Source organism: Balaenoptera borealis (assembly GCF_965194805.1).
Source record: "Balaenoptera borealis genome assembly, chromosome: 2".
NCBI classification, from domain to species: Eukaryota; Metazoa; Chordata; class Mammalia; order Artiodactyla; family Balaenopteridae; genus Balaenoptera; species Balaenoptera borealis.
Window position 1 is genome coordinate 121328533 of NC_138867.1, and position 25834 is coordinate 121354366.

Consider the following 25834-nt stretch of genomic DNA (forward strand, 5'->3'; position numbering starts at 1 on the left):
ATTTCCAAATGTCTAGCATTTTCCTTTCTAGAAAATATTTTGGTGGGAATTTGAATGCCAGCATTTTATCACAGAGCCAGAATGTTTTCAAGAGACAGGTAGCAAAAGGGAATTCCTTTGGGGACACTTCTGAATTTGTTGCTTTTCTCTTGAAGTTTCTCTCAGGCCGTACAGTGCCTGTGGGGTATAAGACAGGGCCGTAAATAATGTCTGGCAGCTGCTGGTATTTTCCAAATGGCCCAGTTGCCAGGAGAGGATGGCAGCAGATAAATGCATACACATTTCTTTGCAGAGCCTTTTTCCCCTCCTCTTTCTTCTCTGGATCTCAGGTATAGTGAGTGATTTAATCATAATCCCCGGTTTGTGGCACATGATCATCACAGGCCCCTCCCTTTCGCCCTTCATTCATTCATTTATTCATTCACTCACTCCCTTTTAGTTCTTTTCCCACCTCCTATTCCTGTCCTCCCCTTCACCGTTCTAACGTGTACCTTTAAAGTGTATTCTTGGACAATGAGTATCTTTTATCTCCCTGTGTTTTTAAGTTACATAGATGTTTGTCTTGTTCTGTTTCCTGCTGTGCCCCCTCAGCATTGTGTTAGGAGCCGTCCATATTCCCCTGTCTACCTCCAGACTGTGGCTTCCGTCTGCTGCACACTCCACGGTGTGTAACGCTGTGCAGAGATGCACTCCACTCCGCGTGCCTCCCAGTCCTCATCACCACTAACAATACCACAAGGAGCGTCTTTGTACATGTCCACCTGTGTGAGAATCTCTTTGGGGTTTACCCTCAAGGAGAGTTGCTGGTTAGCCAGAGGGTGTGTGTGTACTTAGTTTGAGGGAAGGCTCTCACCTTGTGGCCTAGACTGGCCTTTCCCCAGTCCTCCCAGCCCGACAAGAGTATTTCCCCATTCCTGCCAACTCTTCTCATTATATTCAGCTTTCTAATTTTTTGCCAGTCTAATAGATATAAAATGGTAGCTCATTGTTGTCTTAATTTGTATTTCTCTAATAATTAACGTGTTTGAGTATCTCTTCATATGCCTGTTTACTGGGTATCCTCTTCTGCTTTTTGGCTATTTGTGTCCTTTGCCCATTTTTCTATTGTAGTTACCATTTTTTTTTTTTTTACTGCTGATTTGTAAAGTTCCTTCTGTATTCTAGATATTAGTTCCTTGCTAATTGTAGATTTTTTTTAAATTTATTTATTTTTGGCTGTGTTGGGTCTTCGTTGCTGCACGTGGGCTTTCTCTAGTTGCGGCAAGTGAGGGCTACTCTTCGTTGTGGTGCGCGGGCTTCTCACTGCAGTGGCTTCTCTTGTTGTGGAGCACAGGCTCTAGGTTCGCAGGCTTCAGTAGTTGTGGCATGTGGGCTCAGTAGTTGTGGCTCACGAGCTCTGGAGCGCAGGCTCAGTAGTTGTGGTGCACGGGCTTAGTTGCTCTGCGGCATGTGGGATCTTCCCGGACCAGGGCTCGAACCCATGTCCCCTGCATTGGCAGGCAGACTCTCAACCACTGCGCCACCAGGGAAGCCCAATTGTAGATATTTTAAATATATCTTCCCATTTTGCCATCTGACAATTAATACTATGTGTGATATCTTTCCTTGAGTATAAAGTCTTACTTTTTATATATTCAAAAAACTTTTTGCCTTCTGGTTTACAATTTTCAAGTTGTGTTTTGAAAAAGGCCTTTCTGACCCATGTCACAAAGATATGCACCTACATTTTCTTTTATTGGCTTCATGATTTTGTCTTTCACACTTCGGTTTCTAATCCAACTGATATCTACCATTGTATATGGTGTTTCATGAAGATTCAGTTTAGTTTTTATCCACATGAAAAGCCAGTTTTCCCAACAACATCTACCAAGCTATCCATTCTCACCCTCTTTGACTTGTGATACCAGCTTTATTGTGTATTAAGTTTGCACAGCTGAACTCTGTCTCTGAGCTCTTTATTTCCTTGGTCTGTCTGTTCTTGTGCTAATACCTCTCCAGTTTTAATATGATGACTTTGAGGCAGGTTTAATATCTAGTAGCTTAAGTCTCCTCTCTTTACTCTCCTTTTTAAGGGTTGACATAGCTGACTGTGGACCTTTATCCTTCTATATAAATTCTAGCTTAAGTTTGATAAGTTCCTCAAAAATTTAAAATTTTCATTTTGGATTGCATTGAAGTGTACAGGTTAATTTGTGGAAAAATGACACTTTAAAAAATATTAGTAATGGTTTAATCATTGAATGTTGTTTCTCACAGTATGCTTTACAAGTAACAAATATTTTTTAAAATAAAAAAAATTTTATTGAAGTATAGTTGATTTACAGTATTGTGTTCGTTTCAGGTGTACAGCAAATTGATTCAGTTATACGTATATATTCTTTTTTTTTTCTTTTTTTTATAATTACACATTTTTTCTTGTGATAACAACTTTTTTAATTAATTTATTTATTTATGGCTGTGTTGGGTCTTGGTTTCTGTGCGAGGGCTTTCTCTAGTTGCGGCAAGTGGGGGCCACTCTTCATCGCGGTGCGCGGGCCTCTCATTATCGCGGCCTCTCATTGTGGAGCACAGGCTCCAGACGCGCAGGCTCAGTAATTGTGGCCCACGGGCCTAGTTGCTCCGCGGCATGTGGGATCTTCCCAGACCAGGGCTCGAACCCGTGTCCCCTGCATTGGCAGGCAGATTCTCAACCACTGCGCCGCCAGGGAAGCCCACATATATATTCTTTTCCAGGTTCTTTTCCATTATAGGGTATTACTAGATACTGGATATAGTTCCCTGTGCTATATAGTAAATCCTTGTTGCTTATCTATTTTATATATAGAAGTATCTGTTAATCACATACTCCTAATTTATCCCTCCCCCACCTTTCCCCTTTGGTGACCATAATTTTGTTTTCTGTGTCTGTGAGTCTGTTTCTGTTTTGTAAATAAGTTCATTTGTATTATTTTTTAGATTCTACATATAAGTGATATAATATTTGTCTTTCTCTGTCTGATTTATTTCACTTAGTATGAGTATGATAGTCTCTAGGTCCTTTCATGTTGCTGCAAATGGCAATAATTTTTATGGCTGAGTAATATTCCATTGTGTATATATACTCCTTCTTTATCCATTCATCTGTCAATTGACATTCAGGTTGTTTCCATGTCTTGGCTATTGTAAATAGTGCTGCTGTGAACATTGGGGTGCATGTATCTTTTCAAATCAGAGTTTTTGTCTTTTCCAGATATATGCCCAGGAGTGAGATTCCTGGATCATACGGTAACTCTATTTTTAGTTTTTTAAGGAGCCTCCATATTGTTCTCCATAGTGGCTGCACCAATTTACATTCCCACCAGCAGCGTAGGAGGGTTCCCTTTTCTCCACACTCTCTCCAGCATTTATTTTTGTAGACTTTTCGATGATGGTCATTCTGACTGGTGTGAGGTGATAACGTCATTGTAGTTTTGATTTGTATTTTCTCTAATAATTAATGATGTGGAGCATCTTTTCATATGCCTGTTGGCTGTCTGTATATCTTTTTAAAATTTTTTATTATTTATTTATTTTTATTTTTTATTTTTGGCTGCATTCGGCCTTCGTTGCTGCACACGGGGGCTACTCTTCGTTGTGGTGCGCAGGCTTCTCATTGCGGTGGCTTCTCTTGTTGCGGAGCACGGGCTCTAGGCGCACAGGCTTCAGTAGTTGCGGCTCGCGGGCTCTAGAGCACAGGCTCAGTAGTTGTGGCACACGGGCTTAGTTGCTCTGTGGCATGTGGGATCATCCCGGACCAGGGATTAAACCTGTGTCCCCTGGATTGGCAGGCAGATTCTTAACTGCTGCGCCACCAGAGAAGTCCCTATCTGTATGTCTTGTTTGGAGAAATGTCTATTTAGAAATGTTCTAACTTCATTGGTTTATGTACAGCTGGGAAAATTGACACTTTTATAATACTAAGTCACCTCCTCCAAGAGCTTTGAATGTCTTTCCATTTATTAAGACCTTTACTTTTCTGCCTAGAAGTCTTCTGTTTTCTTGGTTGAGTTAATCCCTACATACTAAATTCAAAAACCAATGTGCTGTTTTTGGCAGTTATATGAGCCGCTCAACCGTGGATCCGGCTGCCATCAGGAACCTTCCCTGAGTTTGTTCCTGGAATGTCAGGAATATACGTCAGTGACACTGAGTTTTCTCTAGTTGGTCAAGTTCTTACCCAGTAGTGGAGGGAAGGGAAAAGATGGGAGTAAGAATAGATACAGAAGAAGGAAGTCTGGTTTGTTGCTTCCTAAGCTTCTTTACTGAGAAGGTGATCACACCAGTGTCAATCATTCTAAACGGCAAATGTCTGTCATTGATTTTCCCCTTTATTATTACAAAGAACAGGACTCTGCCCTGGGCAGGGACCCCTCCTCTTCCCATTTACCCTTTGCTACCTTAATGTGTATCTCCTGAGTCTACATGTCCTGTTTCTTGCTTTACGTTGGCTGCAGTTGTGAGATTTACTCCCCAAAGGCTCTATGAGAATTGGTTCATTCTCCTTTGAAATGAGCCCAGGTCAGAAGCAGAAGGGGGAGCTAGGAAGGGACCTATTCTCAGCGCCGCTGCTGTTGTCCTGTAGTCCCACCTGAGAGACAGTTGGGAAGCCGAGAACTTGTCAGAGAGGGTACACAGTCGGTGCATGAGAGCAAGGGAAAGGCAGGCTTTTCTAGTGTGAGTTCATCTTTACCAAGTTTGAAGTTTTAAATAATAAATGTCACTGCCTACTTAGCTCTGAAAAGATTAGCTTGTTTACAGAAATGCTGCTCTCCCGCTGCTCTGCCAGCTGTTTGGAGACTGACAGACTGAGACAAAGAGGGATGTCTCCTAATCTTGGCTTCTAGTGCCACTTCCCTTACTGTGAGTATTAACTCGAATTCCATGGGTCAGTCGGGTCATTTAAAAGGAATATGCCCGAGTTGCCCTAGGTGTGCCTTGTCACACACTGTTGGCCCCAGCTGGCTTTTGAGAAGAATATTGCAGCCATTTTCTCTGCTTCCCACTCTTGTTGAACATGTTCTTTGCATCTACCTGAACCTCTCACTAGACTTAACTGTAGGAGTCCAGGCTTCGTTCAACTAATACCTCTTGGAGTTCTTAAGAGCCATGGCCCAGGGTGACATGAGTACTGAGGGGTAAGGACACCAACCAGCAGTACAGTTGCCTCTACCTTTAAGGAGTATATGGTCTGCTGATGAAGTTAAGACCCCTGGGAGATGATAGACCTATGGCCCATCACACATGTGTGGGTGTGTAGTACCCGTGCACTCTGCAGATGCACTCATGTGCAGACAGGTGCCCACAGCCAATTGGAATGGGCCTCCATCTAGGCTAGAAAGACTTAAAAAGTGCCCTCCCTTCTCTCCAGAAGAAGGAAATATAATTCTTCCTCTTTGCTTCCCAGTCTTAATCCCTTCATTCCTTCCAGTTTGTTTTTTATTTTATTTTTTATACAGCAGGTTCTTATTAGTTATCCATTTTGTACATATTTATTTTATTTATTTTATTTTTAGCTGCATTGGGTCTTCATTGCTGCGCTTGGGCTCTCTCTAGCTGCGATGAGCGGGGGCCACTCTTTGTTGGGATGCGCGGGCTTCTCATTGCAGTGGCTTCTCTTGTTGCGGAGCACAGGCTCTAGGTGCACAGGCTTCAGTAGTCGTGGCTCACAGGCTCTAGAGTGCAGGCTCAGTAGTTGTGGCACACAAGCTTAGTTGCTCTGCAGCATGTGGGATCTTCCTGGACCAGGGCTTGCACCCTTGTCCCCTGCATTGGCAGGTGGATTCTTAACCACTGCGCCACCAGGGAAGCCCAGTATATATTCTTAATATAATCTCTCCTATGCATTTTTAAATAGCTGAGATTATTTTGTATTTTTTTTTAATTTTTGAATTTTATTTTATTTATTTTTTATACAGCAGGTTCTTTCTTTTTTTAAATTTTATTTATTTATTTATTTATTTTTTTCTGTGTTGGGTCTTTGTTTCTGTGCGAGGGCTTTCTCTAGTCGCGGCAAGTGGGGGCCACTCTTCATCGCGGTGCGCGGGCCTCTCACTATCGCGGCCTCTCTTGTTGCGGGGCACAGGCTTCAGACGCGAAGGCTCAGTAATTGTGGCTCATGGGCCTGGTTGCTCCGCAGCATGTGGAATCTTCCCAGACCAGGGCCCGAACCCGTGTCCCCCGCACTGGCAGGCAGACTCCCAACCACTGTGCCACCAGGCAAGCCCCCAGCAGGTTCTTATTAGTCATCCATCTTATACACATCAGTGTATACGTGTCAATCCCAATCTCCCAATTCATCACACCACCACCACCCCCCCCCCCGCCACTTTCTCCCCTTGGTGTCCATACGTTTGTTGTCTATGTCTGTGTCTCAATTTCTGCCCTGCAAACCAGTTCATCTGTACCATTTTTCTAGGTTCCACATATATGCGTTAATATACGATATTTGTTTTTCTCTTTCTGACTTACTTCACTCTGTATGACAGTCTCTAGATCCATCCATGTCTCTACAAATGACCCAATTTCGTTCCTTTTTATGGCTGAGTAATATTCCATTGTATATATGTACCACATCTTCTTTATCCATTCATCTGTCAGTGGGCATTTAGGTGGCTTCCATGACCTGGCTATTGTAAATAGTGCTGCAGTGAACATTGGGGTGCATGCGTCTTTTTGAATTATGGTTTTCTCTGGGTATATGCCCAGTAGTGGAATTGCTGGGTCATATGGTAACTCTATTTTTAGTTTTTTAAGGAACCTCCATACTGTTCTCCATAGTGGCTGTATCAATTTACATTCCCACCAACAATGCAAGAGGGTTCCCTTTTCTCCACACCCTCTCCAGCACTTGTTGTTTGTAGATTTTCTGATGATCCCATTCTAACTGGTGTGAGGTGATACCTCATTGTAGTTTTGATTTGCATTTCTCTAATAATTAGTGATGTTGAGCAGCTTTTCATGTGCTTCTTGGCCATCTGTATGTCTTCTTTGGAGAAACGTCTATTTAAGTCTCCTGCCCATTTTTTGATTGGGTTGTTTGCTTTTTTAATATTGAGCTGCATGGGCTGTGTATGTATTTTGGAGATTAATCCTTTGTCCGTTGATTCATTTGCAAATATTTTCTCCCATTCTGAGGGTTGTCTTTTCATCTTGTTTGTAGTTTCCTTTGCTTTGCAAAAGGTTTTAAGATTCATTAGGTCCCCTTTGTTTATTTTTGTTTTTATTTCCATTATTCTAGCAGGTGGATCAAAAAAGATCTTGTTGTGATTTATGTCAAAGATTGTTCTTCCTATGTTTTCCTCTAAGAGTTTTAGAGTGTCCACTCTTACATTTAGGTCTCTAATCCATTTTGAGTTTATTTTTGTGTATGGTGTTAGGGAGTGTTCTAATTTCATTCTTTTACATGTAGCTGTCCAGTTTTCCCAGCACCACTTATTGAAGAGACTGTCTTTTCTCCATTGTATATCCTTGCCTCCTTTGGCATAGATTAGTTGACCATAGGCGCATGGGTTTATCTCTGGGCTTTCAATCCTGTTCCATTGATCTATATTTCTGCTTTTGTGCCAGTACCATATTGTCCTGATTACTGTAGCTTTGTAGTATAGTCTGAAGTCAGGGAGTCTGATTCCTCCAGCTCTGATTTTTTCCCTCAAGACTGCTTTGGCTATTCGGGGTCTTTTGTGTTCCCATACACATTTTAAGATTTTTTCTTCTAGTTCTGTAAAAAATGCCATTGGTAATTTGATAGGGATTGCATTGAATCTGTAGATTGCTTTGGGTAGTATAGTCATTTTCACAATATTGATTCTTCCAATCCAAGAACACGGTATATCTCTCCATCTGTTGGTTACATCTTTAATTTCTTTCATCAGTGTCTTATAGTTTTCTGCATACAGGTCTATCTTTCGACTGTAGTCTCTTCACATATTTTCTCGGGTCCTTTCTCTGTCTCTTCTCCTTCTGGGGCCCCTATAATGCGAATGTTGTTGTGTTTAATGTTGTCCCAGAGGTCTCTTAGGCTGTCTTCATTTCTTTTCATTCTTTTTTCTTTATTCTGTTCCACGGCAGTGAATTCCACCATTCTGTCTTCCAGGTCACTTATCCGTTCTTCTGCCTCAGTTATTCTGCTATTGCTTCCTTCTAGTGTAGTTTTCATTTCAGTTATTGTATTGGTCATCTCTGTTTGTTTGTTCTTTAATTCTTCTAGGTCTTTGTTAAACATTTCTTGCATCTTCTTGATCTTTGCCTCCATTCTTTTTCCGAGGTCCTGGATCATCTTCACTATCATTATTCTGAATTCTTTTTCTGGAAAGTTGCCTGTCTCCACTTCATTTAGTTGTTTTTCCTGGGTTTTATCTTGTTCCTTCATCTGGTAGATAGCCCTCTGCCTTTTCATCTTGTCTGTCTTTCTGTGAATGTGTTTTTTGTTCCACAGACTGCAGGATTGTAGTCCTTCTTGCTTCTGCTGTCTGCCCTCTGGTGGATGAGGCTATCTAAAAGTCTTGTCCCTTCCAGTTTGTTTTTAACCTAGTACTTTGACAGAAATCCTTTGTATTTGCATAATGCTCAAGAACCCACTGCAGTTTACCAACTTGTCATTCACAGTGGCAATGAGGGGAAGAGCAGTGATAGGAGAAAGTTTGCAAAGTTGGAATAAGGATCTAGTTATCTGTAGGGTGCAGACATTGAATCTCTGAACCTCATTCCTAAGGGGGTTGACAAAGTTGTATTTTTGCTTATTATAAAAATATTATGAACTCATTGTGGAATATTAAGGAAATTGCAAGGATTTTCAAAAATACAGTAAAACTCATCTATAATATCATCCCCAGAGATACTTCTTTTCTTCCTTGCCTTTTTTTTTCATGATGTCTTATATTTATTTTGCCAATATCGATATGTATTTTGACTTAACTGGCATTATACTGAATATGCTGTTGGCATTCTGCTTTTAAAAATTCTCAAGCATTTTCCCAGTTGATGAAAGCCATTTATAAATATTGTTTGTAATGGTTGTTGAATGCTCTGTCATAATTTTACATCCTAATTTGTTGAACCATTTCCTGTCAGTGGTCTTGAATGTCCTTTCCAGAGTTTTTCTTTTACGAATGACATCAGGCTGAGCATCCTTGTGCATCAGTCTTTGTACATGTTTCAGGTTATTTCCTGTGGGAAGGTCCTGCTGGGTGGACTGGGAGAGCTTTTGTTTCCGTGAAGAGTAGTGTTTGAATGGTGCAGATTATCGTGCAGGCCCTGTGGCCATGGAACTGCAGGTCAGTGCTGGGCCTCTCTAAGCTTCTGTTTCATCGTCTGTAAATGGGGATAAATCACAACCCCTGCCTCATAGCCTTGCTGTGAGGATAACAGCTCAGCACATTATCTGGCATATTAGTGAATAAGTGCCTAATTACCGTTGTTGTTGTCCTTATTGTTATCTGGTCATGCCTCTCCCATATGAGGAGGAAAGAGCACACTGGATTGGCTAAACCGCTTCAGAGGGGAGCAGGGGAGGAGAACGAAGGGCAGCAGCCAACACCCGTGCTGATTCGGGCTTGATGCCTTATGTTAATTCACTGAATCCTCACGACTGCATTTTTCAAAGTGGGGTATGTGCACTGCTGGTGATACCCAAGATCATTTTGGATAGGACCGGACAAACATTTTCAGTTGCCATTTAAATTTATATATTTATTTAATGTGTACTGGGGGCGAGGAACACAAGTAAACATACCCTCCCCCCCTGCCCCAGTTTTCTAAATGTTACTGCTTAGCACAGGGGTTGGTTTTTTCAGGAAAGGGCCAGATTTTCAGATTTGCGGTACCGTTTAACTCTGCTATGGTGGTGTGAATGCAGCCGTAGACAATACGGAAACGCAGGGGGTGGCTTTATTTACAAAACAGGCAGTGGTGAAGTTGGCCCATGGGCTATAAGTTTGTTAACCCTTAGCGTAATACAAAAATAGGTTTTTAAATATTAGTCTATTCAAGACAGCATGAGGTTATGGCAGGGAGCGTGAGTGTGGTACATGGATGGGTACCTTTTGCAGAAATGCTTTTCATAAGTGAGTTGCAAGTGAGCAAACAAGCTTAAAGAAGTCAAGGTACCAGAGTTGAGAAGTAGTGGAGCTGATGTTCAAACCAGAGTCTGCCTGATTGCCAGCATCATTTCCCCCACTATTCTTGATGTGCATGAGATCTTTGCTCTGCCATGCCATCTGTCATTGTGTGGCCAACCCCTTGGGGCTGGAAGGAGTTTCATCATCAGCCTCCAATACCTAACCCACCTGGCTCTTTGCCACTGAGGGGCCATCCCATGTTCCTTCTTAGTGGGCCTCCTCTTGAGAGCCATCTGTTGCTCCTCACATGTCACACATGATGCTGGGAGAGCCAGAGTCACATGTTTCAGTGACTCGAGCTTCCCAGGTACAGAACTGTAACATGACCCATTACTCTCCCATGGGCCTTTGACAACACAACCAAAGCTGCTTTATATGTTGTTTCTGTTACATATGCTCGTTCTTTCGGCCGTTATTCAGGTCAGACTCTCTGATGGTGCTGGGTCAAGGCTTTTCTTGTTTCATGAGGACAAGATTGAGCACTGGGAGAGGAGATGGGAAGGGCATCATTACCTTTGCTCTGCTTGCCCGTTGCCCTGCCTGTGGTTTCTGCATTCCCTTCATCTCTCTGCCTCAGCTTCCCTTGATCTGTAAAACAGAAAAAGAGATTGAGTCTTGAAGCTCGCATGGGAAGGCTTGATGGGATCACATGGGTCACTCTTTTTAAAATGTTCTAAAGCCTTCAGCCATCACTAAAAGTCCAGCAGTCTCATGAAAGCAGCGAAGGGCAGGAAAGAGGCTTTTCTTTTGCCTTTTGCTTCCAGTTGCCTTCAGCCTTTTGCTGTGAGAACACCCACAGTTGAGAGGCCGGGGAAGGCAGCCATGGGTAACCAGGATCCCTATGGGATCAGAGCCATCCAGCGGCTGCCAGGTCTCCACTGGTCGGTGCCTTATAAATAGAACATTTCCCCTCTTAAACCTGGGAAGGATAGACGGCATTAGTGGGCATGGCAGCCTGGCCTCCTGTGCGCTGGCCCACGAGGCAGTCAGCTGAGGGCACCTTCCCCTCCAGGTTTTTTTCCGCGCCTGCCAGGCCAGGCTGATAGAAGACAGGTGCTCACTGCTTCCCTGGCCTGTGTTCCCTTCCCGCTGCCCCCAGCCCCTCTCGGCCCTTCTTTCTCCTTTCCCCTCCATGGCAGGTTTCCGTCACCACCACTTTCGTCTCCTGAGCCACAGTCAGGGGAGATGGCCTCATTCTATTTCTCCAAGTGCTGACCCCCTGCACCCTGCTTTTCCTTATGAGTTGTGTGCACGGCACAGCTGGTTGCTGTGGCCCTTGCGGCGCGGCAACACCCCAGCTTGAGTGTGCTGGGGTCTAGCAAGAGAGGAAGGAGAAGCAACGGGTAGTTGTCTCAGAGATACTATTCTTTGGGTTCCCGGCCCTTTTGTTGGGTGACACCCCATCCCCCAAGGACATGGCTGGCCGTGGTGCTCCTCAGACTCACCTGGACAGTCAGAAGCCTTTCTGCTTGTCCTAGATGACACTTCACAAATCCATCCTCTCCTCAGCCAACTTTAGACTGACAGATGCAGCCAGTGTGTGACTTTGCTGTGGCCTAACATCCCCTTCCGCTCAGCGGTGTGGGCTCTGGACAGACAGCAGGCTGCCGCCTGGCAGGTGCCAGCTGCCCCTTGGCATCCCAGTTTGGGCTTCAGCCAAGCAACAGTGAGCAGGTCCCTGGTGGCATCTTTAACTCTTAAAGCCCAGTGTAAGGGCTGTTGAGACAGAGACTGAAAGATTTTCCCCACTGCCACCAAGTGCAGGCTCTTGATTAATGATATCATTAATGGTAAACATTATCATTAGCACATACTATGTAGGGGGCAGTGTGCTCAGTGTCTGACCTACATTATATTATTTGATCTCTGTAAGAACTCTATGAGACAGATGGTAGTATTGACCCCATTTTCACATGAGAAAACTGAGGCTTCATCCTAAATGCAAACTTGTGGTTACTCAAGATCGTTCCTTCAGACCCTAATCAGTGTTCAGAGTGTGAAACTCCCATTCAACATGTAGGATTTAGCGGAGGCTATCAAGTACTGTTGCCCACAGCGGAGGGATGGGGGGGAGCAGTGAGTAATGGTTGGGAACCTTGGCTCTGGAGTATTATTACACGCGTGGGTTGGAATCCCAGCCTCGTGGCTTGCTGAGTGTGTGGCCTTGGGAAATTAATTTCTCCAGGCCTCGGTTTCTTTATCTGTAAAATGAGGATAGTTTTACTGCCTACATCATTGGTTTGTTGAGAGGATCAAATGGGATTAGAATGGAAATTCTTAAATCAGTGGTGCCTGGTATTCTAAGCAGTCATTAAATGTTGCCCTCTGCTGTTATTATCAATAACATCATCGTTATCTGAAACCAGAGGCTATTTTTTTTTTTTTTTTTTTTTTTTTTTAGTATTCAGGAAGAGTTTAATGATAAGTGACAAAGACTGTGGGTCGAAGATCTTGTTTCCAGTTGTAGCATAACCAAGGTTGGCTGGTGGAGATGGAGTGACAAAATCTCATCTCTTCAGGCTCTGTTTGCTCATTTTTGAAGTAAGAAGGGCAAGCTAGATGCATGCTAGGGTCTAATCCAATTCTAGGACCATTCTGGATTTGCTCTTCCCCTGGCCCACAAGATCCCTCATGATCTGGCTCCTGACAAACTTTCCAACCTCATCGTGTATCCCAACCTCACTCAGCTCCAGCCACGTGGGTCTCTCTTCTGTTTGTTCCACAACACTAAGCTCCTTCCCAGCTTAGGGCCTTTCCACTAGCAGTTCCCTCCACAGGGAAGCCCTTTCCCTGCATCATCACCCGGTTGGCTCTTTTCTGTCATTCAAGTCACCGATTAACGTCTTTAGTTAGTCTGTCCCCAACATCTCAAGCTAAGTTATTCCCACACCCCAGCACTAACTCTCCATCAATCACCCTGATTTACTATCACCTATCACCATCTGATATTTTCTTGTCTATTTATTTGCTTATTTGTTCATAGTCTGTCTCCTCTCACTCGGTATAAAACCCCATGAGAGTGAGACATTGTCTTATTGTCTTATCTCCAGTGCCTACATAAGAGCATAGCAGCCACTGAGCTCAGCAAATCCAGTGCTGACCATAGGGACAAAAACAGTGCCTTGGATCTAGACGCAGTAGGATTCCTTTCTGAGAGCCACATCATGGAGTAAAGAGCTCGATTAATGCTACATTTCCCCTTTTTTACTCAATTTAGTAGTTTCAGAGTAAACATCAGGGTGACTATGCACAGACCCCCCATCACAAGAGGTATATTTGTACATCCTTTCTCTCCTGCTGACCTACTTCTCAATGACAAACCATGAATCTTCAGTGACATCTTCTCCATTTATATTGCCTGCCTAACAAGCAGAAAATAGCATATCCACCTAAGGAGACCAGCCCCTCGCTGCTGTGGACAGCTGTGTAGTTCTGGTTCTGCAGATTCTGGGCTTCAGAATCTGAGTGAGGGAGGTTCAAGTCTAGTGGTCAGAGGGCCTAGAGAGTCTGGATGTGGAGCTCTACATGGTGTTCTGTGATGGCAAGAAAGGTTTCGGGGTCCTGCTACATCAGTTAACTGAACATTAACTGAAGATGATTCAGTGCTGGTTGCTGCCCTGATGCAAGGGCATTCCTTCTCTCCTAATGGAAGAACAGGGTACCAAACAAGACCACAGCAAACATCTGTCTTGGATCTCTGACCAGACAGAGAAAGCCACCAGAGGCTATTTTTATAAAAGCCTGACACTGGACAGTTTCTTTTAGAGTTCTTCAGAGTGCCTTCACAGACATTGCTTTATTTGATTTCTACCATGCCTGATCTTCGAGATGAGGAAAAGGGTCAGAGAGGTGATGTATGCCCACGTCATACAACTTCATGGTGACTCCAGGTGCAAATCTTAGGCCTCAGATTCTGAATGGCATCTCTTTCCCTGCCTTTTATTGCCTCAGAGTTTGTTGTGATCAAAAAATAGCAAAACCGTTCCTAGGGCAGATAAGATGGGAGGACGGTTAGGTAGAGGCCGGAAAGGGATCTAGCTGGACAGAGGCAATTGGTTTTCCACTTGAAACAGTTCCACCTTCGGAAAGCTGGCGGTGATCTCTATTGGTTGAGAAATCAGTGCACAGCCCCCCAGGCCTCAAGGCAGAAAGGAATTGAGGCCACTGGACTGTAATTTGTTCTCAGGGTGTCCAGAGTCCCAGGTAGGCGGCAAATGGTCCTGATTAAGATGGTTCGCATTACCCAGGCTTGTGTGAAGCTGTGCTCCTTCGCTGCTATCCTGATTAGGAATTTTAAGGGGGACTAGGAGATTGCAGATGTAAAAGTCCACAAGGAAACAGTCCTCCCTACCCCACCCCTCCAAGCTGATCTGCAGGCCTCAGCCTGTACTGTGCAAGAGCCCAGACGCAGCCACTTTGGCTGCCCGTGTCTGGCTGAGAACTGGAGCAATTTACAGCTGTCTTCGAACCTCCGTTGACTCAGGCTGAGAGCTGGCAGGTTTATTCCAAGCCAGGCAGGGATTTCATCTCTTCTCCTGCTACCTATTTTACTTGCTTTACTCTCAGTCCCTCTCAGCTTATTTTTTCTTTATGTGTGTCCCCAGAAACCATGAAAAAGACGATAGGCTCCTGTGTATGTGGTTGGCTAGGGAAGAAAGTTCTGATTGGTGGTGTTCATGTGTAGAGGCCGGGGGATGAATGAGGTCCCTGTCAGTCCTGCTGGTCTTGTGCTTCCCCTTGCAGAGCCCCTGAACTCTAGAAGGTACCAGTGTTCAGCCAGCGGCTCCCCATTGATGTTCCTAGGGTGTGAGGACTTCTTTACCTATTGATTTCTGGTGTCTCTGCTGGTGAAAATGTGGGTTGTATTTGTTGCTTCATTCAGGAAATGTGTATCGAAGCTACAGTAAAGCTGTCAGTCAGGGACTTTATCTGCCTTGTTGAGAGAAGCAGACAGCAAACAGTAAGCAAGCAAACAAAGGGAGGCTTCCAGGTGGAGAGAAGGGCCATGAAGAAGTAAGAGCAAAGGGATAGAGAGTAACAAGGGAAGGGTGGCTATTTTATTTATTTTTAATTGAAGTATACGTGATTTACAATGTTGTGTTAATTTCTGCTGTACAGCAAAGTGGCTCAGTTATACATATATATACATTCTTTTTAAAATCTTTTCCATTATGGTTTATCCCAGGATATTGAACATCGTTGCCTGTGCTATACAGTAGGACCTTGTTGTTTATCCATTCCATATGTAATAGTTTGCATCTGCTCATCCCAAACTCCCAGTCCATCCCTCCCCTGAAGAGTGGCTATTTTAGACACCAGGAGCAGAGGAGCCCTCCCCCAAGAGGTGACATTTGAGGAGAAACCTGAACAAACAGAGGGAGGGTGGCCTGTCAGGAGCTGGCAGAGGAGCCAGCACGTACAGAGGCCCCCGCGGCAGAGGGGACGGACTAGCCGTGTTCAAGGAGTATCAGGAAGGACCCTTGTGACTGGATTGGCAGAGGCCGGAGGGAGCGTGGTCAGGTAGGCTGGACCATGTGAGGCTGTGGTCAGGAGATAGGATGGTGTTGTAAGTGTCATGAGAAGTCCCTGGAGAGTTGTGATCAGGCGAGTGACATGAGCCAATGTATATTTTTAAAAGATGATTCTGGCTGCCGGCAGAGAATAAACTGTAGGGGGCAAAAGGAGAAACAGTTGAGAGGCCATTGGAGCAGTCCAGGCAAAAGATGATGGTGGCTTGGACCAAGGTATTAGCAATGGAGATGGTGAGAAGTAGTTGGATTCTAGGTGTAAGTTATTACTGATGGGACTGGCTAACAGATTGGATATGGGGTATGAAAGACAGCAAGGAATCCAGGATGACTATTGAAATAAGACAGCTTGCTGGTAGAATGTGGTACCCTCCTGTCTTGTCCTTTCAGCTAAGTTGAAGGTGGTGTGTGGTACAAGTTAGGACAGTAGTTCCCAAATGTTTTGTTTGTCACCTTCATTATTTTTTTAACATATACATATGCCACCTGTAATATTATTTACTTACTATTTTTTAAAATCAATTCACTCTTTTTAGACTACATTTATTTAAAAAACATATCATGCTTTGTGTGATAAACCAATAAATTTATAATGCTTATTAAAATAAGTGTATAACTATCGCAAATATTTATTTGTGAACTACTTAGAATCATTTCATATACCCCAGTGGCACAAGCCAACATTACATTTTGAGGTACATAGCACTGGTGAATCATTATTATCAGATGGGGACTGTGGAATAGATATTACCCATTAATCAATAGTCAGTAATCATTTGTATCTGTCTTTAGTGATAATAGTTTTAATTGCTTGGTGTACAGTGTACAGTACAGTGTTATCCGGTGTGATTCTCACACCTACTGAAGCATAGCCTCTGGGAGGGCACCCAGAATCTGCATTGCAACAAGCATGCCCCTGAGTCTGTGGTCCGCTAGATTTGGGAACTGCTATGGAGTAGAAAGGGCAGAATCCAGAAAATGTGACCCCTGCCCCAGTCCTTTTCTGACTAATTATGTGAACTTCAACGGAAGAGGAGGGAATAGAAGAGGATGAGCCCTGGAGTCAGCCCGAGTTAGAATCCTGGTTCCACCACTCACTAACGCCATAATCACATAGAAGTTCCTTAGCCTTGTTTGAGCCAAGGTTTCCTGCCTACAAAATAGGGATGGCGATGATGATGATATGATGCAATTAAGTGCTTAGCCCAGAGCAACGCTGTGTGCTCAGTAAGTGTTACTACTGCCATCATCATTGTTGGTACCACTTAACATCATGAGCCTGGCTTTTCTCATCATAAAAACTTAACAGATATACTGGAAAAATCAAGTAAGCTATAATTTATTAACTTATTCCATAAACGGTAATGTATTGTCCTTCATCATACTTATTTGTGTGGAAACACAGCAAGAAGTTATTAGTAAGAATAGTACTAATAGGTACCCCATGGGATTATTGTAAGGTTAACATGAACTTGGGTATGAAGAGTTTTTCATCAGCTGGAAAGTTTTTTTAATATTATTATTATTTTTTTAAATTTTTAATTTAATTTAATTTATTTATTTATGGCTGTGTTGGGTCTTCGTTTCTGTGTGAGGGCTTTCTCTAATTGCGGCAAGTGGGGGCCACTCTTCATCGCAGTGCGCGGGCCTCTCACTATCGCGGCCTCTCTTGTTGCGGAGCACAGGCTCCAGACGCGCAGGCTCAGTAATTGTGGCTCACGGGCCTGTTTGCTCCACGGCATGTGGGATCTTCCCAGACCAGGGCTCGAACCCGTGTCCCCTGCATTGGCAGGCAGATTCTCAACCACTGCGCCACCAGGGAAGCCCATCAGCTGGAAAGTTTGATTCAGATATTATGATGTACTGTAGTTACTACATTCTAATATTGTAGTACTGGTAATGACCGTTATTGAATATCAAGTAAGTCTCAGTTGCTGTGCATTTCATTTGACCCTTGCAACACCTAGGTGAGTTATCCCCACCACACAGGTGAGGAAGGTGAAGCTTCTCGCCTAAGATCATATCCAGCCAGAGGTGACAGAGACAGGATTCTAAGCCAGGTCTGTCTGGCTTTAAAGCTCAGTGTTCTTTTTCCAGTACATACCGCTTCTGTCTGTGTGACTTCAGTTAATATTAAAGTTCATTCGTATTCCCTGAGTACCTAGCTGGGGAACAGAGTCTAGGGCAGTTGGAAGTGGAGTGGGATGGGACACAGGATTAGGGAGCTGATCTGGGATTAAAAACTGGCTCTGGGTAGTTGCCAAAGTAGAGAACTCACACCTTTCCTGGGCCCACTGGAAGCTTCATGAGGATGGTTTCCCAGGGGCCACAGCCAGGGAGCCCTGGCAACTCTGGGGCTTCACATGCTGAGGAGAAAGGGTGTGAGCCCCTCTGGGTGTGTGAGCCAATTGGAAATCTCTTCTCCAGATGGAATTTTGTATTCAATTCAATGTGGGTGTTTTTCTTCATGGCTTTTAATAATGCTGAAATTGATTAAATTCAGAATGAGCGAGGCAGGTCGAGCTTTAAAGAGCAGATCACGTAGGGAGATTGAGTAAATTTCTGTGGTGAGAACATGCCCCGGGAACTGTCCATAAAATGTTGGGCCGCTCTCAGCAACTCCAGACAACCTCCTGTATCCATCCGTGTTAAAAGTGCAGCAGTGACTTCCTTTACGTCTCAGTTCTCTTGTTTTTATTTCCAGCAAATTCCATTACTCCCATAAAACACACTTGAAAGGTGGTTTTTTGATCAAAGGAAAGTTGAATAAATTTCCTAGGGAAAGTTTTTCAGACTAGGAAAATCTTGTCGAATACCAGCTTTAGCAAAGTGGTATTTCCATCTAATTCATGCTGAACCTAATTCAGGTAGGTCAGCTCCTCTCCTTTTGAGAAGGAGAGGTCTGAGGTCTGTTAGAATTCCTGGGATGCACATATGGGGTAACTTTGGGCATATCCCAAAGCATCATTTTTTCAGACTATATGTCCATCAGTCAACCTATGATATGGAAAGGTCCCTTCTATTCAGAATTGGTGATTTGGCCACTTGTTGCCTATTTTCTGGGTGTTGTGAATACTAAGGATTTAGAGATAGGCAACAGCAGGTCAGTAATTTTTAGCAGAGGGGCTCCTGGACCTGAAGAGTGGGTAGCACAAAATTCTAGGGGGGAATGCTCTTGTCTTCTAGAGCTTTTTTGATGCTCAGGCCTGTCTGACTGTTTAGATGGCTCAGTTAGTATGACGTGAAAGAAGTAGCCAGCCTAGTTTCATACCACATGCAGCACAGTGATAGTGATGCCTCAGTGGGCAAGCAAAAGATTTCTAGAAGTGTCCAGGGAACCTAAACTTGATTTTAGCTCTTCTATTCCATGTCTTGGCTTGCACAGCTTTCGTTTTTCCCTTCTCTCGGACTGATTCTTGGGGCTGTACTGCTTGGTGGTAATACCTCTTTGTACTGATACAGGAAGGAAGGAAGTGGTTAGATTAAGCCATTCATTTCTTTATTTAACCTCTATATCCTCACAAAAGATGGAATAGCTGAGGACCAGAAGCTTACTTAACTCATCTGCTTTCATAGGGTTTACATCAGTTGAAGTTTGAAAGGTAATTTTGACTCTAAGACACTGCCCCTCAGCAACTCTTCCTACCATTCAGTCACCAATTTACCTGTCCTTGCATCCAAAATGAAAAATTACACCAAATGAAAAGTTACAGGCTTCCACTTCATTTCTAGCACTATAGGGGACAGTGAAAGACAGAGATATAGTAGTGAATAAAATAAATAAGTAAAGTTATACATGGACCATTGCCTTTATGAATGCATATCTAGTTTGGTAGACAGACATTTTTTGCAGGATCATACCATTTATTCATTCATTCATTCATTCATGCCATACCACGCAGCTTGTGGGATCTTAGTTCCCCAACCAGGGATTGAACCTGAGCCCTTGGCAGTGAAAGCGCGGAGTTCTAACCACTGGACTGCCAGGGAATTCCCAGGATTATACTAATAAAGGTAAACCTGTAATTGTGCTGCGTACTCTGAAGGAGAGGTTGATGGCATTATATTCAAGCGCATGATGGAGGCTTTAATCTAGGTGGAGAGGTCAGAGAAGCTTTTATGAGGAGATGATACTTGATGGGGGAGACCTGAGAATTCTGAGTTATTTGGGCCAAGGGGCTCCCAGGTGAAATACACAGCTTGTGCAAAGGCTGAGGAGAAATCGTGGTCAGTTGGATACTTGGAGAGGAAGCCAGTGTGGTTGGGATGCTGAGACACGGGGGAGGGACTGAGATGAGGCTGGGGCCAGACCATGCAGGGCTGTGTGGGCCATGTTAAGGGCTTGGGTTATCGTCCCAAGAGCCATGGGGTGTCACTGAGTGTTTAAGCAGAGAGGTGATGTGGTCTGGTTTTTTCAAGGTCATGGGGACTGCGGGGTGGAGGGCAGCTTGGAGGAAGCCAGAGGAGGTGTGAAGAGACCAGTTAGGAGGGCCTTGCAACCATCCTGGTAGCAGATGACCAGGACCTGGTCCAGGACCAGGGTGGGTGTGGTGAAGGCGGAGAGAACTAGATAAAATTGAGACTCAGTAGGAGGTAAAATTGAGGTGATAATTTGGATATGGGGGGTAAGAAAGAAGGGGAGTGCTGAGGGTTAGACTCATGATTTTACTGGAGTTCTCACCCTCTACCATCACCTACATAACTCTTTTGTTTTTTGTTTGTTTGTTTGTTTTGTTTTTTTTTAAAGGCCAGGCAGTGTCAGATGAGGTAGTGTGAGGTACTAGAAGCTACAGAACAGGGCATTGAAGGTTATGCTAAAATCCTGTCTGTACCTGGCCCGCCAGCCTCCTTCTTTTAAACAATTTGACTGAACCTTACAGTATGTTGTTGTTTTAAGCCCACTGCAGTAAAACAGTCAGTTCCTGAATTTAACCTGCCTCCTTCCTCAGAGTTCATACCCTGGGCATGATAAGCATAAGCCCCAATGGTCTGCCAGGCCTCCTCCTCCCACTTCAGCCCTAATATTCTCCAGGTTGGCTGAGAGTCAAACCACCTGTCTCATGTCCTCCTGTTCTCCAGAGAGCTTTGAGAAAATAGGTTTGTGTGACCCTGGCCCTTTCCTTTCTCTAAAAGCAGACAAATAATGCTTCAAAAGTTGACATGACAGTTAAGAGGATGACCCTTTTCTAACTTGGTGGGTCAGCCTGAGTGTTTGGTGCGAGCTCTGTGAACATTCATTATACGACAACTGTTTGGCCTGCCGTGTGCGTAAACCTGGGCAGAGGTGAGCTCGGAGGTGAGGCAGGAAGGTAAGCTGGTCCAAGCCTTAACTGCCAGACGGTGGGTGTCAGGCCTGGGAGCCACCGGCCCTGCAACAATTCATCACCAGTCAAATTAAGGGAATAATGCAAACCTAGTAGATATTTAATGAGAGATTATTTCTGGAGATTATAAGGATACAGCAGTTGCAAATAAATCCCTGACCTTTTCTGAGCCTGGGCTCAGTAAAAGAGCTGAATCACCTGCTTGAAGGGATTAAGGACAGCCGCTTCCATCTGGCGAGCTGCTCAGACTTCTTCTGTCATTAGAAAACTCTGCTCGGTGGTGATGGTGTTCTAAACCTTTTAGTGGAAACTGGATTTTCCAAGTAGGAGATCTCAATTAACTTAGATTATGTACCTGCTGGACAGAGATCAGGACTAATGATCTGGTTATGGATACACTGTAGTCCCTATCACATCAGTGGTACTCGGTACATGTTAAATAAGAAAGCAGTTGTTCATCATTAGTAACCTAATCATAACATCAGCAGGAAACTCAGGTTGATGAGAGTAGCAGTCAAAACTGTGTACGTGCGTGTGCGTGCGTGCGTGTGTGTGTGTATGTGTGGTGGTGGGGGTACCAGAGACAGAGAGATACAGGGAAGTGCCAGTGCAGGGGGCAGTGTAATAATTTATACCAGTTCCAGTTCAGAGATTTGGAATAATGATAGGTAAACTGTATTTCATGAGTTCCTTATTGGGAACTGTTGTTTGCTATGAATTCCATTTCTTAACACAATTTTGTTTATAAAACTGCAATAATTATCAGTACGCAACTTGAACACATTAGAGGCTAATAGAGAGTTACCTTGCGCTCTTAGCATTTGACTTTGCAGTATGTGAATTTGTTATATGTATTTGGACTTAGACATCTAATATATACTAATAAATACTGTTACATGTGTAATGTGGAAGGCCTTTATGTGTAGCATCTGTGTAAGATTTATTTCAAGAAAAGGCGTTTGCTGGTGTAAAACAAAATGGAGAGCTTCTAATGTTGGGAAAACCAAAGAAGGAACATTTATTCAGAGATTTGGTGGGGGGGGGGACGAGGGGTTGCTTTGCCATTTTCCAAAATAAATAATTGTAGTTAATGTAGGTTAGTGGAATTTAGTATTTTTCTGGATATACTTGGGAGGTTCCATTGTGTTCTCTTCCATTAGCTGTTACTTACCTAGAAAAGAATCCAGCTTCCCACAGTTCCATGAGAAAAGGTCAAGGACTGATTTGTCTCTACAGGGTTATATCTAGCTTTGTCCATATTTCTTCTGCTAGTTGGGCTGGTGGCTTTATGAGCACATATCTTCTGGCCACTGGGGTCATCACTGTCAGCTGCCAGGTTATTTCCAATTTTTCAAAACTTTTATCCATGTTCACAGGGTAAGGAAGCAAAATACTCTTTGTCCAGAACAGAAGTTCATCAATGCCTACAACAAGACCATGTTCACAAACCTACTCTTAAAATTTCCAAATTTGGGATCTGTCTCAGCAGCTCCCCAGAGCACTGTCCACAACTGCAGTTCTTAATCTCCCAAACTTCTTTGACTATCATTCCTATGCAAGGATCCTCTTAAGCACATCTCAAAAGAAGAACCAAAAGGCTTCAACTGACTATTGAATCACATTATGGACATTTGGGAAACCTCCTTAAGTATAGAAAGTAATTTCCCCTCTAACAAATACTTGCCAGTAGGCTCTGTTCTGACTATTGTATAAAGGAATGAAAATTCTCCCCTACACGTGAAAAGGTGCCCAACATCATTAGTCATTAGGGAAATGCAAGTCAAAACCACAATGAGATACCATTTCACATGCACCAGAATGGCAATAATAAAAAAGACAATAACAAATGTTGGCAAGGATGTGGAGAAATTAGAACCTTCATATGTCGCTGGCAGGAATGTAAAATGGTCCAGTGCTTTAGAAAGTGGTTTGGCATTTCCTCAAAAAGTTAAGCATAGAGTTACCATATAACCTAGCACTTCCACTCCTGGGTACATACTGAAGAGAAATGAAAATATACGTCCACACAAAGATTTGTACGCAGGTGTTCCTAGTAGCATTATTCATAATAGGCAAAAAGCAGAAACCAACAGCTGATGAATGGGTAAATGGAATGGGGTATATCCAGACAATGGAATATTATTTAGTCATAAAAAGGAATGAAGTGTATTAATGCTACAACATAGAGGAATCTGGAAAACATTATACTAAGTGAAAGAAACTATATACAAAAGACAGTGTATCATATGGTTGCATTTATATGAAATGTCCAGAATAGGCGAGTCTATAGAGACAGAAGGTAGGTTTGTGGTTTCTGGGAGCTGAGGGAGTGGGGGAAATAGGGAGTTACTGCTAATATGTATGAGGTTTTTCATGGGGGATGATGAAAATGTTATGTAGAGAGTGGTGATCTATATATTTGTAAATATACTAGAAATTAATGAATTGTAAGCTTTAAATGAGTGAACCTTACACTATGTGAATTATATCTCAATAAGGTCGTTATTTTTAAAAAATCTTGCCTAGATTCCAACAGATATTTAGACTGTGTCTTACAGTTTGTTACAAAATTTGGGAAAAGTCTGTGGTATGAGTTGAGTTTCATTTGGAAGAATGATCTCGATCTGAGTCAGAAAGCTTGATACAACACAATTTGCAGACTAAACACTTGGTTCATACTAGAAGAAGCAAGGGATTGAGTTAGTAGGCTCCTTATAGCTTTAAGGGAATAAGAACAATGGTTTGTGTAGCAGGTGGTCTCCAGGAAGAAGAACATTGTTTTCCTCCTTTTCTGGTACTTTACTTACTATCCTAGAGGCCAAGTATATTTATTAATAAGTACCACCAAGTGATAAGTACACATGTAAGAGCAAGAGCTGGATTCTCTTTGGGAAGAGAAGTTTGGGGAAATTAGAATTCCTTTTTAATTTGATTTGGGGAATTTTCAGTTATTTTTTTAAAGGATTTTTTTCTTCATTGGACCTACATTCACCCATATATATTAAAAATTGGAAAGATTCCATTTGGGTTAGATCCAAGCTGAGTTCAAGTTCAGCTCAGTTCTCATATTTTACAAGTTTATTTCTTGCCCTGGGATGATGACAAATGTTTATAAATACTCACCTTCCTCCTTTCTGCCATTCCCTTTTCCACTCGGAACACTGGTTTGTAGAATGTCTTGTCCTGATGTCCTAAGGAGGTCAAAGATGAACCCATTCTTAAAGATTACCACCCACATCTAATCATTGGGTAACCAAAGCATGGGGATGAATTTTGGTGTGTTTCCAGCCCTGTTGCCAGGTTGGCAGTTGGTTCTATGCTGTGGAAAAAGTTGCTGCTATTTGTCATTTATTTTCTTAGTGACATTAGGGGGTTTTGGAGCAGATGGAGAACGCTGTCACCACCTGCTGATTTACCACACAGAGGATGGCTCTTCTGCCTTATTGCTTTTTCCTTAGATAGCTTCTTTGTCCTTGGCTGTTTTAATTTTCTTCCTGGTCACTTTTCCTTTTTTCTAGTCATCTGAGCAGAATTTTATTCCTCTCTTTAACTCAGAGTCACTTTTTTTTTTTTTAATGTTTACTTTTATTTTATTTTTCAGTCACTTTTAAGGCAGTTAAGGTTGTACAGGCTCTGGAGCGAGTCTCCCACATATTAACTCTGCAACTTTGGTCAAGATATTTAGCTTTGCCAAATCTCAGTTTCTTCATGTGTAATCTGGGACTCATGATAGTACCAACCTAGAGGACTTGCTAGGATTAAACAAGGTGAGCTCTGTGGAGCACTTACCTGACATTTATTGAACATTTACTTTATGCTTTTTGAAGGAGACCAACAAGCAGTTAGTCCTACAGCTCCTGATAATAACAAAACAAGTTAAAGTTTGCTTAGTTACTCCTTCAGTCAAGTGCTCATCACCCTGTGCTGCAGTTTCGTCAGCTGTAAATAGAGGATAACCTTGCAGAGAGTTACCATGAAAATTAAATGAGATAGTATGTGCAGAATGGTACTTAGCACTGTACCTGGCATATGGTAAGCTCTCCATGAATGCCAGCAATCTTACATTTTGAATCATTCCTGTACTTTCAGTGGAAAAAATGAAAAGGCTACATGGCCGCACCATGGGACTGAGCCATTCTGGGTCCGTCAAGCACTGTTCCGGGGTTGGTGTGCACGGCTAGCAACTTGACTGCCCCTTTCTTCCTCTTTCAGCTGCACAGTTGGACAGCATTGGCTTCAACATCATCAGGAAATGCATCCACGCTGTGGAAACCAGAGGTAAAGTAGTTCAACAGATGGCATTGTTCTCAGTGAAGGTTACGCATCTGGTGAGGTGGCAGACCTGCTACCTGCTGTTTCCCAATTTCAAGCGACTCATTAACTCTCCAAATGCCGTTGGCGGTGTGTTTCCACAAGTCCTGTTGCTCTGAAGCGCAGGGGCTCTCAACTGATTTAGTCGTCAGCCTCTTCGGCTGGTCAGAAGATTGTTTTAAATGCATGCATATCAAATACATAGGATTATAAGGAATCCAGTTACTGAAATTCAGTTAAAATACTAAAACCGTGGTTGTGATATAATAATATATGTGTTTCTTTGTTAACACTTTCAGTTACAGCGGTGGGTCTGATAACTAGCATAATTCAGAAATAGTGATAGTTCAGGGTGTCTGTAACAACTGTAATGTGTTCAGAAAATATCTGTGGTTTCTGACCAAGTTGCAGGTACTGCTAATGCTGTGATTTGTTGCTTATATTGCAGTGGAAGGAAATGTTTAATTTCACTTATAGGTTAGTGGAAATAAAGGTGTGGTTGTTTTCCTATGGAAGTTGATAGACACCCTGAATTCTC

At 43.0% G+C, this 25834-nt stretch overlaps 1 protein-coding gene across 6 annotated transcripts in view; it reads left to right on the top strand.

Moving 5' to 3' along the window:
* Positions 1-25834, top strand: part of ARHGAP26 (Rho GTPase activating protein 26) — a 466073-nt gene that overhangs the window by 249448 nt on the left and 190791 nt on the right. For all 6 annotated transcript variants that reach the window (XM_082382702.1, XM_082382705.1, XM_082382704.1 and 3 more), the window contains exon 13: positions 25198-25263. In XM_082382702.1, coding sequence (XP_082238828.1) covers positions 25198-25263 — 66 coding nt within the window. The remainder of the gene's footprint in view (positions 1-25197; positions 25264-25834) is intronic.